The 16840-nt window shown below is 49.2% G+C and overlaps 1 protein-coding gene across 2 annotated transcripts in view; it reads left to right on the top strand.

The window, feature by feature from the left end:
• Igf2bp2 (insulin-like growth factor 2 mRNA binding protein 2) overlaps positions 1-16840 on the top strand; it is a gene marked incomplete at its 3' end in the record, with an annotated part of 99818 nt that overhangs the window by 75279 nt on the left and 7699 nt on the right. For both annotated transcript variants that reach the window (NM_001270598.1, NM_001270599.1), the window contains 7 exon segments: positions 1284-1535; positions 3045-3179; positions 3781-3903; positions 4479-4614; positions 6755-6883; positions 12944-13012; positions 14542-14658. In NM_001270598.1, coding sequence (NP_001257527.1) covers positions 1284-1535; positions 3045-3179; positions 3781-3903; positions 4479-4614; positions 6755-6883; positions 12944-13012; positions 14542-14658 — 961 coding nt within the window.

A 16840-nucleotide genomic window follows, 5' to 3' on the forward strand; every position in this document is an offset into this window, starting at 1 on the left:
TTAAGTTTTTTAAGCAATAGCAAAAAAGTTTCTTTTTGGGGCCTTTTTTTGGGGGGGTGGGGAGATTGTAGCCATGGACACCATGCCTAGCTAAGAAGGCTCTCCTGGTAGGAGGTCCGTGAAGTGCCTCATTGGTAGTGTAACTTAGAAATCTGACAGATGGGCGTTCTTCATGGCTTGTGGCATAGCCACAGCATTCCTGAGGTAATAAGCCCACTGCCCTTGTGAACACATAGTTTACCCATTCTCACGCCAACGGCCTTGTTGAAAGTGTGGGCACGTCTGCTGTGACGCTTGGCAGCCTGTGCCGTCACTGGCTAACGCAGCCATAGCCCAGTGCCCCCTGGGTGGTGTCTGCACAGTACTCCCTCACCTTCATTGAATTCTAAAGGTTCTGTTTTACAATGAATTTGCAAACCCTCTCATTACCCTAGTAGGATTGCCACAGAAACATGTGAAGTATACTTTTTAAATACTTTAATGAAGTGTTGTTTATAATAGTTATTTTTAGATAATCTGTAACCTTGAGGGTTAAGGTATAAATATGCTCTAATTTCTATAGCGTGGTAGATACCGAAACATTGCCGGATGGACCCTGGGCCTTCTGGTCTCTGGGTATTTGCCCCAGAGGAGGAGCTATAACTTCCGATGTATCCGTGACAACACGTGTGATTTTTGACAGTCGGGCATAATTTACAAAGGGAAGCGCGATAGTAAAAGTTAACATGAACCCAGAGAGGGCTGATCTCATTTTAAAGTTGTGTCAAGCGGAGTGGGCGGTGAATTATATCAAAATGGTTGATAATGTAAAATGTTTATAGTGTTAGCTGGATTTTAAGGATTTGAAATAATAGATTTTAGTTAAATGGTACATAATAAAGATAGGGAAGATATCAAATAAATATGTTCCTTAATCCGTGCTTAGGTGTTTCTGAATGTCTCGAATGTATTTAAATTTCGTGATATGGCTAAAATAATCATGAAGATGTGCTACGACTTAAAAAAAGCAATTATTTTGGACTCTTATCTACAGTTTTTGGTGAGGGGGAAAGGAAAAAGCAAGGTGCAGAACCATATCTACGTCACCCGGGTCTAAACACTGCAAGAGCTTGTTGTTCTGTTACCTGAGACTCCAGGGGCAGAGGTGGTGTTGGTCTCGCTCACCTCTGTAGCCCTAATGCTTGGCACGGGCACCACAGAATGTCTGTGAGCAAGATGGGTCGGCCTTCTAGAGAGTCTTCCCTCTACCCTCTGATAGGCCTTTCTCCCCTGCTGTATTTCAGAGCTATTGAGAAGTTAAGTGGGCATCAGTTCGAGGACTACTCCTTCAAGATTTCCTACATCCCCGACGAAGAATTGAGCTCCCCTTCACCCCCTCATCGAGCCCGGGAACAAGGCCATGGCCCCGGGAGCTCTTCTCAGGCCAGACAGATTGACTTCCCGCTGAGGATCCTGGTCCCCACCCAGTTTGTTGGTGCCATCATCGGAAAGGAGGGCTTGACCATAAAGAACATCACTAAACAGACCCAGTCCCGGTACGTGCCTCCAGAGCTTCCTCCGCTTCCTTCTGAGGGGTCGTCTGCATCCCGTCTAAGCCATGCTCGAGTCCTCTGTTGCTGTAGTGGGAGGCTGTGCCCCACGGAACTGTGCTTCTGTCAGTGGACTACTAACAGACTCACCTCAGGCTGGGGGCTGTGAGGGGCGTTCATGCTAATGACATAACCATCATCCCCGAAGGGCTAAGCTTATGAAGAGAGCAGAGGACCTCCAGGAAAGATGGTCCTTTATGCTAACATTCTGCAAACACACCCAGTTTCACAGCAGCTGAGATGTACTCTGTGGGGTCATAGGACGCTCCAGTCTGGGTTTTTTTCCTCTTGCCAAGTCAGCCTTGGTATGGCCATCTGAGTTGTCTCATAGAAGCTGTGGGTTACCGCTCCATCAAGCAAGAGAGTATCTGGCTTTGTGTCTGATTCTGTGTGTGTTCTGTTTAAGGAGACTGAACAGGAGGTAGCAGTCAGTGAGCAAAATGATTTATACAGTTGTTGATTTTTATATGTTTGTAAGGGCATAGCACACTGTGAGGAAAATACACAGGTCTTGAGAACAGCGACTCATGCTCAGGCTTTCATAAAATATTTCACCTCTTTGAGTATCAGTTGCTTCTGGGAAAAAGGAAGCCACAATGTTTTACCAGGGTTACTGTGAGAATGCAAACCACTGGGCAGATCGAATGAGCGCCTACTGCAAGGCGTCAGGACCAGCAAATAGATATCCAGCTGAGCTGGTGCGCCTTACTCCAGTCATGGAGTGAGCACCCTGTAACCTGAGAGGGTTCCCTCCAGCTGCAGGCGCTGGCGTCGGTAAGACCCAGTGTGCAGACTCCTCGGAGGAACGCTGAAGTAAGCTGTGATCCTGATGTTCCCTCCATGCTAAAACCCAGCTCCTCCTGCCCCAAGTTGCCACCACTGTAAAGTCATTTTTATTTATCACTGTTCTGATTCCAGAAGTTGTGTATGGTGGTTTTAAAAAGCCAACAAGTTTCAGTGAAGTGAAATTAGTTCTCAAAATACGTGCCAGTTTGAGTCGTGGCCTGGAGGGCGGATCCCTTCTAACGGTCAAAGTAGAAGGAGCTTCGATCTGTCCTGTGAGTCTGAAAGTTCAAAGCAAGCGGGACCCAGAGAGGCCTGAGGAAGTCATCAGACTTTTAGCCCATTAGCCTGGAAGACGGCAGACCACGATAGGAAGGAAACCAAACGCTTACAGAGAGAGGGTTGCTCAGATTTGTAAAGCACGCTTGAATTGGGTGCTGGAGTTTGGGTTCGCATATGGCTTTTAAAGGCTGTGATCAGTGCAGAGGCCTGCACTGTTCCATTGTGTGGCCCCCTTCTCTCTTTACCCCTCCACTTTCTACAGGCATTTGAAAGGCTACCAAAAAATACCTCCTTGACCAATCTGGCTCATGGTGCCTTAGTCCTGCAGTGCTCCTGTTAGAAGGAGCACGATCGATACTGCTGTCATGGCTCCCGATTCTTCTCCTATAGGGTAGACATCCACAGGAAGGAGAACTCTGGGGCTGCCGAGAAGCCTGTCACAATCCACGCCACCCCAGAAGGGACATCTGAAGCCTGCCGCATGATTCTTGAGATTATGCAGAAAGAGGCTGATGAGACCAAACTGTAAGTCTGTACAACGCCCAGGCCACTCGGGCGCTGTCAGGTTGAGAGACGGGTTTAAAAGAGCTAAGCGTGTTACTCCATGAAGGCAGAGGGATCATGTTTGTGTTACCCAGAATTCTGTAGAGGGACAAAAGTGAAAGAATGAATATAGATGTATAGAGAGGTAGATAAAGATATTAATATATATGTAATATATCATACATATATGTATTGTATATATGTGCATATAATATGTATTATATACATACACACACATACACACACACACACATATATATATGAATATATATAATCTCAAGATTTTTATTTTTTGATATATATACCCAGAAGTAGGGATTGCTAGATTATATGGGATTGTTTTTTCATTTACTTCTGGCCGGCTTGACACATGGACCCCCCCTGCCATTTAGTGACTACAGAATGGAAGCCCAGTTACTACCACCATGTAGCTCATTTTAGCCAGAACTCATAAGCTGAGGTTGGGAAAGAACTCCAAAAAAAATAGGTTTCCATTCATAAAAAGCGAGTGTGATGATCGTTGGGAGCTCAGACAGCAGCTGTCCTAAGTGCTGGGTCCTCTCTGTTTTTTTTTTTTTTTCAGGGCAGAAGAGGTTCCTTTGAAAATCTTGGCCCACAACGGCTTCGTCGGAAGACTGATTGGCAAAGAAGGCAGAAACCTGAAGAAAATTGAACACGAGACAGGGACCAAGATAACTATCTCATCGTAAGCTTCCCTTCAGACTGATTGTGTGCAGGAGAGAGAGGTCCTAGGTTTCCTATCTCCTGCCTTTCTTCAGAGGGGAATACACTCAGCCATGCCATGATCACCCTGAGCATCATGGGAAGCAGACACATGTGACCACATAGCCACCAAAGCACTCACCAGCACAAGGGAGGCCCCAGGCTCCATCCCCAGCACCATGGAATCTTTGAAATGAAAATTAGTCAGCTCTGTAATCTAGGCTCTCGAGGGAAGAGACAGCTGAACCAAAAGCTGAAGTTAATTAACACAGTGAACTAAAAGAGAGACTTAGTGAGACTTCTCTCAAAATACAAAGTAAGACCTGGGGCTGGGGATACAGCTCAGAGGCAGAAGGCTTTTCCTAGTGAGTCCCTAGGTTCAAGCCACAGAACCCCCTTCCCTCCCATATATTACATGTATGCCGTCGATGTCACTAGTAGGACTTCCGATTAGATAGCTGAGATCCTGTGCTGTTAGGAGAAATCCAGTCTCTATCTTGACCAGGATGTGTCTGTGGTCTGGAATTTTAGTTTTCTCATCTCTTCCCCGTCGGCTAGCTTGCAGGATTTGAGCATATATAACCCCGAGAGAACCATCACGGTGAAAGGTACCATTGAAGCCTGTGCCAGTGCTGAGATGGAGATTATGAAGAAGCTACGCGAGGCCTTTGAAAACGACATGCTGGCCGTTAATGTAAGTGCCTGGTGCTTCTGTCTCTGCTAGTTTTCCTGCAGCTGAGACAGTCACAAGCTCTGGAAGGAGAGCTGTCCTCGATGATGGGGAAGCACCTTGGGAGAAGTGAAGAGCTTCTGGCCTCTTAGGATAAAGGCATCAAAACAAGAAAACAGTCAGTAAAACTGTGGTAGACACAAGCCCGTGTGAGCCAATGAAATCCTACCATCCAGACCATGACGTGGAGTGATGCCCATGACCACTGTATTAGAAAAGGAAGCTGTCAGAGCTGGGCTACACATATGTGTGCCAAGCGTGTAGGCAAACAGGACTGGGTGCTGGATATGAGAATAAAAATAACAGGGCCAGGAAAGTGGGATTCCCCTAGTCTCTAAACTTGAATAATGTTGTCGTGTCTTCTCTCTCTTTAAAAGCTCAAGTATGTAGTTTAGCCAGGCCTAGTGGCACATAGCTTTAATCTCAGAACTTGAAGGACAGAAGCAGGTCCAGACCGGGGCAACATAGTGAGACCCTGTTTCTATTCTGTTTGTTTGTTTATATCTACTGAGCTCTGGAGGTACTCTCCTGAGGTACTATGTATGCAGCCTGCATAAGGCCTAGAGTTCACTATATAGAGTCAAAAACATGCCACCCAGGGCACAGAGGCCTTGTCTAGCCTGGGCTGCTTGTGGGGTAGAGCTGAGGGCTGTGTGGAGCAAGCATTTCAGGCTGGCCTGTGGGAGAAAAGAAGGCGCTCGCTTCTGACTGGCATCTCTTGCTCGCTGGTTGGCACTCTTAGCTCCCTTAGTAAATGCCGTCACCTACTTGAATGTTCTGCGTCACTGGTATAAGACGACATTCTTCCCATTATTCTCACTTTATTTATAATTGTCTAAGATATTTACCCACCAGCCAAGCTCAGCTTGGAAGAGTGAAAATCGTTCTTTTTTCACTATAACCTTCTGAGAATGGAAAGGGTCAGCCAATACCAACTCATTGCCCCTTGCTTGACTCTTCGTCCCCACACTTCAGAGAAGTGAATATTAATGGAGAGACCTAGTACAGCCCCACCTGATCACCCCATACCGCTCAGTAATTGTAGGACAGGAAGTGGGAGGAGGGAGAGAGAGGAGGTCCTTCTGTGCGGATACCCTCTAGCCGTCTCATTCCTGTGGACTTTGCTGAACATCTCTTTCCGTGGAATCTGGATGTTCAGAAGAGGTGTGAGTGCTTCACATCACCGTATCCGAACGTGGCACTAGATATCCATGCCAAATCCATGCTCCGTGAGGGAAATCACAAAGTCGCCAGGTCCTAACATACAGCACAAGGGGAAGGATCCAAGTTGGCCATTCCGCATGCTTACATAAAGGGGCACTTTCCAGGGTGACTTTACCCACAGAGAAACAAGGCAGAAAAATCTTAGACAATTGCTTCATTTCATGAAGCCAAGGATTGGGGCAGGCTGGGCCCGGGCCAGCATAGGAACATTTCCCTGCCTCCAGCCCTGGTGAGCATCCTAGGTTGAGATGTGAAGTAACATGTTCTTGCAGCTGAAGCTAAATGCCAAAGGAGCCACCCTCCAGTCACGATGAGGCTTGCCTTGTGAGCCAGTGCTAGCTCAGACTCTGACTCATCCTTGGGTAATTAGAAAAGACTGGTGTTCTCTTTCATTCAACAAATATTTATTGAGCAGACACTGAATACAACTCTAAACAGCCATCCATCTCAAGGGAGTGAGGCGGGGGTGAGGCTCTGAGCCTTGTGACCCCACCTTGTACCTTTGAGGACACGGGAGGGTTAGAATGTGTGTGTGTTGGGCGTGTAGGACCGGCGGAGATAGGGGAAGGAGGAGCAGCGGCGGGGCACAAGAGTTCGGAGTTGAGAGGGCACAGGGTATTCAGGGAGGATTAGTGGGGTGGGGGTCAGGGCTTACCAGGGCTGGTGACGACGTTGTTAGCCACGGTAAGATGTAGCTATACCCAGTGTTGTTGGCAAGGAAACTTTGAAGAGATGCAGCAGCCAGGTTGAGATTCGTTTTCCGCTCTCAGTACGGGGCGAGGAAGTCCATGTACCTGGCTGGAGCCGACTGCAGACAGGAGATGGAGGCTCGCTGTGGCTTCTCTCCCCCATCTTTTTTTTTCTTCTCTTCTGTTCCCAGCAACAAGCCAATCTGATCCCAGGGCTGAACCTCAGTGCACTCGGCATCTTTTCGACAGGACTGTCTGTGCTTCCTCCACCAGCAGGGCCCCGTGGAGCTCCCCCGAGTCCCCCCTATCACCCGTTTGCTGTAAGTAACCCGGTGTCCCGAGAGCCACTGTGCTGGCACCCCTCAGGCAGCACAGCTACTCCCCTGTGATGAGGAAGGCAACGCTTTTGTTTGCAGCCTGTCCTAATGAGCGATTATGACTTGGATAGGAGCTTTTCCTGCAGGAAAAACATGGAACCGAGCTCCGAACGTGGGCTCTCAAACGTGGTGTCAGCCACAGAGGAAGGACCTGCTTCACTGATTCTTTAACTTGGGGCACATTGCATGAAAACAAGAGTTGTTAGTTCAAGCAACTCCGATGAGCCTTGGTCATTTAATGCAAATTAGTCCTGAGTAGATACTCAAATACACTTTATTGAAAGGAAGATTTTAGAAACAGGACACCACAGTGTCTGTGTCCGAGCAGTACCCTCCCTGATGTTCGAGTCTTCTCAGCAGAATGCGGGTGGTATGTTTTCAGTCTTACTCACAAACATCATTCAAGATTAATACATTACCAAACGGAGGCTGAAGACACTGACCACGTGACAGCTACCTTCCCCCCAATGTATTCCTCTCTAAACACGAGGACTTATTTTGTGGGTAGATAGGGGAGTGAGCGAGTGAGTGAGTGAGCTCTTTGCCGATTGGTGCTGTTTGCTGTAGACATTGCTGGTGGCTCTGTGGGGCGCCCTGTGCTCACCCTCAAAACAGACATGAGTTGTCACCACATCCCAGACACAACCCATCCTGCCTTGCTCCCAGAAGCTCTTGTGGGGTGTTCGAGAGTGCAGCATACTGTACTTAACACCCTTAAACTGAAGGATAGCGCTGCCACTGGTCTGTATGTGCATCTGTGATGGGGGGAGGGGTCATGGCAAAAGCCATGGTGTGGAGGTCACATCCTTTTCCTTCGCTGTGAGATGTAGTAACCACCTTAGACAGGGAAGGATGTGTTACTTCCTGGGACAGACGCTGCAGAGGGAGCCCTGTAGAACCTGGCTGAAAGTTAGAGTCCTCCATAACGGGAATTACAGTTGAAAATGATGTGTGCAGTTTAAATATCACGGGTGGCTCACAGCACCGGGAGTCTGAACGGGGAAGATTCCAAAAGTTTTGTGCCACCCTGGGTGTGACATGGTTAGACCCTGTCTCAAAAAATGAAATAGATAAATAAGGTCTAAAGATGTGATAGTTTCTCTGGGGGTTTCGGCCTTTAAAGTAATGCTAAGGAAAAAGCCCCTTCTTCATCCAAGATTATAAAAATGTTTTCCTTATACTGATTTTCAATTGTTGATTTTGCTAGGGGTATTTATACTGTAGTTAACGGGGAAATTATCTTGACCTAACCTTATTATTTTTTCCAAGTATATAGCCAGTTTTCCAAAGTGTGTTATTGAGAAATCTGCTGTTTTATCAATCAGCTTGAAATCAGACTCTGCCCTTTGTTTTAGCTTCGATTCTTAGAGCCAGGGTCTCTTGTAGCCCAGGCTGGTCTCCCGCTCTCTCTGTGGCTGAGGATGGCTCTGAGCTGCTGAGCTCCTGCCTCCGCCTCCCCGAGGATGAGTGCAGCACCGTGCCCAGTTCCCCGTCTCACAGCCTGTGTCTGGGCTTCTTCCTTAGTCTGGTCAACCGTGTCTCCACGGAAGTCACTGCAGATTCATAGTTAATGGCAGCTTCAACAAGAAAGCTTGCTTTTCGCTTGCCTAGGAAGCGCAAGGCCCTGGGTTCGGTCCCCAGCTCCAAAAAAAAAAAAAAAAAAAAGAAAGCTTGCTTTTGATGATGTGGCTTTCCTCAAAGAGTGAATTGGAAAAATGGCAGCTTTTGCTATTTGACAAATTGAAGAAACTATAATATTTTTTTCACTGATTTTAGATATGATCAGTCCTATTTGTAAAACACCTTGGCCTGGCAACTTTTGTTTGGAAAAAATTTAACGGGAGAGGATATGTTATCGAGTCCCCAGAGGAGTTTACTGATAGCCTTCTCCTAGGCCCCCTCACCTCACTGAGACTACTCTAGGCGTGTGCAGATCAAGGAAGCCAGCAGGGTTAAGACCTCAGGCTGCAGGGTCAGGTATAGATCCAGGTTCACACCTTCTTGTGGTTCTTGCTTCTCGGTGTCCAGCCCTCTCATGCTCTCCCCACTTGTCCTAAGAGAACCCAGAGTGGATAAGCTGGGATAAGTGGACATCGACATTTTGACAGTCTGGGATAGACCAGTCAACCTTTCTAACCTTGTAAAACCGCCCGAGTCCTTGCTTTTCCCGGTTCCCCGAGGGAACACCTACTCTCTTCTCAGCCAGGGATGAGTCTGTCACTACGTTGAGACATTTGAGTATAATGCGGAAGCCGGGCCCAGGCCTCCTATACTCCTTTCTCACTGTTCATACCTCTGGTCTGTGGTTTCTCCTGCTTGAAGATTCTTCCTAACTCAGGTGTCAGCCCATCTTTTGCCTCTACTTTGCGCTCTGCAGTTCTTCCAGGAAAGTAAGGAAGCTGGTGAATGTTCACTCCTGTGTGTCTGCCGTATATCTGCCCACATCAGCATGACAGGGGAGGTTTTAATGACCAGTGTATGAAAAAGACCTCCTCCTCCTCTCTCCCTTGTCAGTCATGGGGCACACCTAGCTGTCACCTGCATAAAACCATTACCCCCATACGCATACACTGGTATGTATGGTGTGTGTGCCTGTGTGCATGCGTGTGTGGGGTGTGTGTGTGTGTGTGTGCGTGCGCGTGGTGTGTGCGTGTGTGCATGGTGTGTGTGTGTGCATGCATGTGTGGTGTGTGTGTGTATGTGTGTGCGCGTGGTGTGTGTGTGTGCGTGCGTGTGTGCGTGTGTGTGTGTATGTGTGTGTGGGGTGTGTGTGCATGGTATGTGTGTGTGTGTGTGCGTGGTGTGTGCGTGTGTGCATGCTTGTGTGTGTGTGTGTGCGCGTGGTGTGTGCGTGTGTGCATGCGTGTGTGGGGTGTGTGTGTGTATGTGTGTGTGTGCGCGTGGTGTGTGCGTGTGTGCATGCGTGTGTGGGGTGTGTGTGTATATGTGTGTGTGTGCGCGTGGTGTGTGCGTGTGTGCGTGCGTGTGTGGTGTGTGTGTATGTGTGTGTGTGCGCGTGGTGTGTGTGCGTGCGTGTGTGCGTGTGTGCGTGCGTGTGTGGTGTGTGTGTGTATGTGTGTGTGGGGTGTGTGTGCATGGTGTGTGTGTGTGTGCGTGGTGTGTGCGTGTGTGCGTGCGTGTGTGGTGTGTGTGTGTATGTGTGTGTGCGTCGTGTGTGCATGGTGTGTGTGTGTGTGCGTGTGTGTGCGTGTGTGCATGCGTGTGTGGGGTGTGTGTGTGTATATGTGTGTGTGCGCGTGGTGTGTGCGTGTGTGCGTGCGTGTGTGTACATGTTTACAAACATATAAGTCAGGCCTTGGCCTTTTTGGCAGGTGATTGCATCCTGCCTTCCTTAGGTCATTGATAGATTGCTTTCTGATCACCAGAGGAAACATTAGTTTGAAAATCCCTTCCCATTAGATGCTGTCAACTCTGTCTTAGCACGGGGAGATGGGAAACAGAAAGGACACTGGTTAGAACCCTACATCATTGTAAATAAATACCCATTCATGTTATGCCCAAGTCATAGGGACCCCAAAGACCACCAAGGAGCCAATTCCGATGCAAACTCTTTTATTGGTTTTTTTTTTTTTTATTGGGAGCTTGTGAGCAAGGATTCTCTCCGTTCCCCGTTGCAGTGAGTCAGGGTGAGAGCCCCAAGTCTAGGGCTGTAGGGTATTTATTGTACAGCAAACTTGGGGAATTTCTATTTGGGTCAGCAAGTTAATATTTTAAAAACTGCATTTCCGATGTGATCTGCAGGGACCGGACACAGGGGCAAACCCACCCGACAAACAGGATGGCCGAGTTATCTATTCTCTGCGGGATGTCTTAGGTGTCTCTGTGTACCTTGACCTGCCACTGGGATGTTTGCTCAAGTGGACTCGTGGTTTTCTTCCTGGAACTGGAGTTTAGCCCCTGGTCTCCTACAAAATGGAGTTTCTTCAAAAAGGGAGTCGGTTGGGCTTTACAATTTACTCTCCTGAAAACAACCCATACTTTTTTTGTTTCCTGGATGTTCTTGAGGTCAAGCCACGACTGTCCCAGGTCCACAAGGCCCTGGGCTGCTCACTCTTCCACCTTGGTCACCCTGGTTTAAGACCTCTCCGAAGTTAACCTTTGTCTCCCGAGTAGACCTTAAGTCCCTATGTGTCCCATGCCTTCCACATGGTGGACTCAGTAGCTCTTAAGTGAATGGAACAAACACAACCAGAAATAGGCATCTGAGTCTGGGCAGACCCAGGAAAGTGGTCCTGTTTGTAGAGATTCAGACCCAGCTGCAGCCTGGGCCTCGGCCGGAAGTGACCTCCTTCTAGCCACCCTTCAGCTCTGACTTAGGGATGAAGGGAGTCTGGCCTCATTCTTGTTCTACAAGCTGAAGATTAGAAATCTCTGCCCCACGGTGGGACTGGCAGTGTTCCTGTTGGGTCCCTTGAGACCCCAGAATACCATCTGTGGGGTGGGTCTGTTCTTGGCCGTGCGTGGCTGTTAGACTCGCAGTTCAGTGACCACTTTTGCTGTGAGAGCTGAGTTGCTTTGGGCCTGAGGCAGGTAGAGAGCCTTTTGGCTCACATTCCTTCAAAATCTGAGGTTTCCCTGAGGCCACTGGTCGGGTAACACTCTCCTGTGGACTGAGATATCTCTTCAGTCTCTCAGTCCAACCCAAGCATGAGCGGGGATGCCACAGGTGAGGGGCCCCTCCCTGGAACCTGAGAAGCACGCAGGTGCTCAGAACTCTCTTTTCTCTCTGAACTCAGAAGAGCAGTTACTAAGTTACTTAGTTTTGTTACTAAGGGGTCGTGGGTGTAGCTTGATCTGGACTGGGTCTAGCTGGAAGACGTGCCCGTTACTCTGAAATGTCTTCAGAGCCCTCAGCTCTCCTCAGACTCCCAAGCCTTAGCCACATGTGTCCGGCAGGGCTGTGTACCTTGGTGCCTTGCACCTGTCACTGCCTTCCTGGCCGTGACAATGAGAGAAGAGTTTACTCTTATGTAAAGCGTAATTAACAGAGTTTGGGTGACTTCAGTAAGGGCCCGGCCCATAAGAACATGGACTCAGATATGTCTCCTGGGACCACTATGACGGTAAAGAATTTATAAATAATTGTATCGGTCTTTGCTGTATTGTAGGTATTCAGTTAAAAATAACAACTGTTTGAACTTTGATTTTCTTAATAGCTAGCTCCACTTCATGAGTCTACATCTGCCTTCCTGCTCCATTTCTCCCTCCCCACATCTGCCCTCATATCTGCCATCCCCACATCTGCCCCCTCCCTTCCCAACATCTGCCCTCCTCCCCTCCCCACATTTGCCCTCCTCCCTTCCCCACATCAATCCCCCTTCCCTCCCCACATCTGCCCCCTCCTTTCCCTACATCTGTCCTCCTCCTCCCCTCTCCACATCCATCCTCCTCCTCCCCTCCCCACATCTGCCCTCTTCCTCCCCTCATCTGCCCCCTCCCCTCCCCACATCTGCCCTCCCCACATCTGCCCTCCTCCTCCCCTCCCCACATCTGCCCTCCTCCTCCCCTCCCCACATCTACACACAATACCTTTATCTGTCTGCTTCCTTTCCCTTACTGTTGCTTTCAGTTTTTCCACTGACTTTCTGTTCCTTCTGGAAACCTCTGATGCAGCTAAGTGGTCTGTCTTCCTAGGATCACATTTGCTTGTTCTGAGTAACTCTTGGATTTTATTCCAGTATTCTCTGTTGCTTGTAATGCACAACTCAACTCGTAATTCCCCTGTAATATGGGAGCCACCGGCCCTGTCTCCAGCAAAGCAGGTCAGGGCAGTGAGTGTGTGCGTGTGCTGAGTTCCTAGGGAAAAAGGGCGTCTTAGAAGTGCAGTGGTCTGGGCCTTGCAGCCAGCCGGCACCTTGCCCCGGGTTTAGTGGTCTCATGGTAAAGGGAGTTGAGCAGAGAATAGGACCACAAAGGTGTATGTTTGTAGATGTGATGGTGGTATTGGCTCATAGACTCACTGAATGTCTTGTTAACATGCAGACCCACTCCGGATACTTCTCCAGTCTGTACCCTCATCACCATTTCGGCCCATTCCCGCATCACCACTCGGTAAGTGCCCCTCATTTCTGCCCCAGCCACTTCCTGCCCAGTTCTTCCTGCTCCATGGACAGCTACACAAATCCCTGCTTACTGGGCCTATGAATGTTCTCTGCCATGTCCCCAGGCTGCCCCAGGAGTAATCCAGCTCAGAGTGTAAGCACCAAGCCACCCTGGGCGCCCCCTGACCTCTGTGGCCTCTTAGGTGGTGCTAGCAGTTCAAGCTGAGCCTGGGCTATGCAGTGAGCTTCAAGCCAGCCCAAGCTGCATACAGAGTAAAATCCTTCCTTAAAGAACAAAAAGACTAGGGCTCCGTCATTAAGAGTGCATGCTACTGTTCAGGAAGACTGGAGTCCCCAGCACCCACATCAGCTGGCCCAGTCACTTGTAACTCCAGGTCTATGGGCTCCAGTTTTTGCCGGCATCTATCTGCACTCATGTGTACACACACACACACACACACACACACACACACACACACACACTTACTTACTTACTTACTTTTTAAGACATACTAAAAACACAAAGGACAAACCAGTTAGAATGTTAATAAACTAAGGAAAAGCTGCCAGTGGGCAGGGTGTGTGGCTCAGTTGGTAAAGGGCTTGCCGTACAAGTGTGGGCCTCGGTTCAGATTCTGGGCATCCACATAAAAGCCACGTATGCCAGGTGCTCTGAGAGGCTGTCATAGGGGATCCCTGAGTCTAGGTCAGTGAGCTCCAGGTTCCACAGGACACTTCACATCAACCCTAAGGCAGAGCAGAGAGGGTCATTCAGGGAGATACCAGCATCAGCCTCTGGCCTGTAACATGCATGCACACATATGAACATGTACACAGGTGTCCCGACACACCACACATTTTTGTGCCGGTGATCTTTAATCAAATTCTAGCCACCAAAGACACATCGTTCCCACAGACCCCTAGAGCATCAACCACTGGCAGCCTGGCCTAAGAGCTTCTGACTTTCTCCAGGGGTTACCAGGAGTGGTGGGGCCTGGTCACAGCAGGGTGAGTCCCTAGTTCTAGGACGGGCTGCACAGCTTTCCCTCTGTCCTTAAGCCAGGAGTGTTCAGTGACTTTTTTCAGTTTTATGTAGTATTGTGTATGCAGCCTCACACCCACCACAGCACCCTGTGGGGGTCAGGGCAACTTTCAGGAATTTTCTCCCTCCCCCGGGATTGAACTTGTGTCGTCAAGCTTGCATGACAAGCATTTAAAAAAAAAAAAAATCCGCTGGGCCATTACAAGTGAACCCATTTTGGTTCTTGGAGGAAGACCCAGGAAGCATATAGATCAAATCTGTCTGTCAGGGACAGACAGCTGTGTGTGCCCTGCAAACACAGGTACCCAGAGGTCCTTGCAGGCTCATGCAACCTCGCTTGGGCTCAACTTCATTCCTCAGGTTCATCTGTAGATAGGGCACCAGGCCACACACTGACAAGCCATTTTGGCATCTCCCTTCTATGTTGGGACTCTTGGGTACTTGGCTGGGCTGTGGGGTGACAGGTCAGTGACAGCCGTGTGCCTGTTCTCTCCTAGTACCCAGAGCAAGAGACGGTGAGTCTCTTCATCCCAACGCAGGCTGTGGGTGCTATCATCGGGAAAAAGGGGGCACACATCAAACAGCTGGCTCGATTTGCCGGTGCCTCCATCAAGGTAAGATTGTTGGCTGCCCGTCCCCACGGTGTCCTTGTCAGTGTGAGGGAATTCTCAGAGCACCCAAAGACGGGATCTGCATGATGTATTCCCACGACCACTCCTGTCTGCTCCATTCATCATCTTAGCCCTTTCCTGTTTGGCCAAACAGTGAAGTTAAAGACACTAGTAATGACCAAGCCTGGTCCCCCAAGGATTGGAGATAAAGGAAAAAAAGGTCAAAGTTCGTCCCAAGCTAAGGGATGCGCTTGAGCAGAACGAGCATCCGTGCCTAGCGCTCAGCACGTTGATGCTTCTTTTAGCCCAGGCTTCAAGGACTTGCAGACTATGAGAAAGCAAATTAAAAAACTTTCTGGGAAGTGGTGATAAAGTCGTAGACAGACAGAGGCCAGGTCTGAGCTGAAGGCTGGAAGAGGGAAGTCCCCTTGGTGTGTAACACTGGTGTGTGCAGATGTGGCTGTAATTAGCCCCCGTTTTGCCCCACCCCTGGCCCCCAGTCATCAGGGATTGTTTGCCACAGACCTGCCTCCAGCCCAGCTGTTGCTCTGGCCCAGCACGCGACTGTGGCTCCGAAAGCCCCGTGAAATGCTTCCGGAGACGCTTTCCGTTGTTACGGGAGAGAATTTGCTGCCATGAGACAACCCAGAATTATGCCAAGCCTCATGACTTAGAGAGAGAGAGAGAGAGAGAGAGAGAGAGAGAGAGAGAGAGAGTAGAGAGAGAGAGAGAGAGAGAGAGAGAGAGAGCGCGAGAGCACGAGCCTACTCTCTCTCCCTAAGATCTGGAGTTTTCCCACAGCAAGTGTGACAAAACCAAGACCAGAATAATCAGAGTTGCACATTATGAGGACAGTGGTGCCCCTGGGAAAGATGGCGTCTTGCTGCACTCTAAGGCTACATCCTTCTGTGATTGCAGTTAGAGGCTCACACTCATACTGGCGGTTAGCTAGCCCAGTGGGCTGTGGGTGTGATGAGGGCATGAGGTGCTCTATGCCCGATGGCTTGGCACAGGTAATGCCCTGGCCTAGATAATACAGAAAGCAAGGGTGACCGCAGCCTGGAGCGCCCAGGAGACCTTTGTTAGACAGTTTGGACCAAAGGGCTTCCTTTACCCAAACCTCACTTTACAGGAAAAAAGCAAGACACACAGAGAATAGGGCTCACTGGGACACCTAAGTGGTCAGCCTCAATCTCAGAGATTCCATTGACCACTGGGATTCTGAGGGTTTGCTCGGGTGACCACAACACCTTCCCCATTTGCTGATGCTTTGAGAAGTGGGGCCCAGGAGATCTGACTGATCTATCCAAGGCCACAGAACTAGTGTGTGACAACCAAGGTTTGCCTAGATGGTCCTGGAAGCTCCCATTCATCCTCATACCACAGAGTATAAGTAATCAAGGCCAGAGAATTCCTCAGAGGTCTAGCCTCCTCCTAGACCAGTGCAGGTGACCATATGCTGAGGACGAGTGTTCACAAGAAAACTGGGGCAGCCCTAGACCCTGAAGTCCCAGAGTAGACCTGGTCTTAGAGCATAGATGAGGTGATCTAGAGACTGCATACTCACAATGTGATGGGAGTGCCACCTCCCAGAGCCTGGGCTTCCTTTCTGAGTGACTCTTTAATGGATTGCCTGCCTGCCTGCCTGCCTGCCTGCCTGCCTGCCTGGGACATGGCTTTAAAAAGCCTACGCTAACTGTAAACCGTGTATCCTGTGATGACCTTGAACTCTTGATTCTGTGCTTCCAACCCCGAGTGTGGTTGGTACTGTCTATGCTCCTCTGTGCAAATAAATGCCCTAAAGAAGCTGAGAGTTGAGAATTGCGTAGGTCCTTGCACGATGCACTGTGTGCGCACGTGTCACTCCTGGATCACCCATAAGGTCCTGTTGAGCTGACCTCTAACCCTAGTCTCAAATGCTTCTCCCATCTTGGCCTCCTCGGTAGGTAGAACTGCTGCCTGGAACTACCAGATCCAGCTCAAGTCTGTTGTCAGCGTCTCTTCCTCCTCCTGTAAAGATTTTTTTTTTTTAATCAGAATGTGCTGGGAGGAAAATGTAATAAGAACCTGACACAGGCTTGGCCCTTGTGGCTTTCCGTAGCTGCAGAGGGATACAGCCCTGTCCTTGACTCTAAAGCCAGAACCCCGTGGCTGAAGCTGCCAAGTTCTCATGCTTACTGGAACT

Source organism: Rattus norvegicus, chromosome 11, assembly GCF_021556685.1.
Source record: "Rattus norvegicus strain SHRSP/BbbUtx chromosome 11, alternate assembly SHRSP_T2T, whole genome shotgun sequence".
In the NCBI taxonomy this organism is placed as follows: Eukaryota; Metazoa; Chordata; class Mammalia; order Rodentia; family Muridae; genus Rattus; species Rattus norvegicus.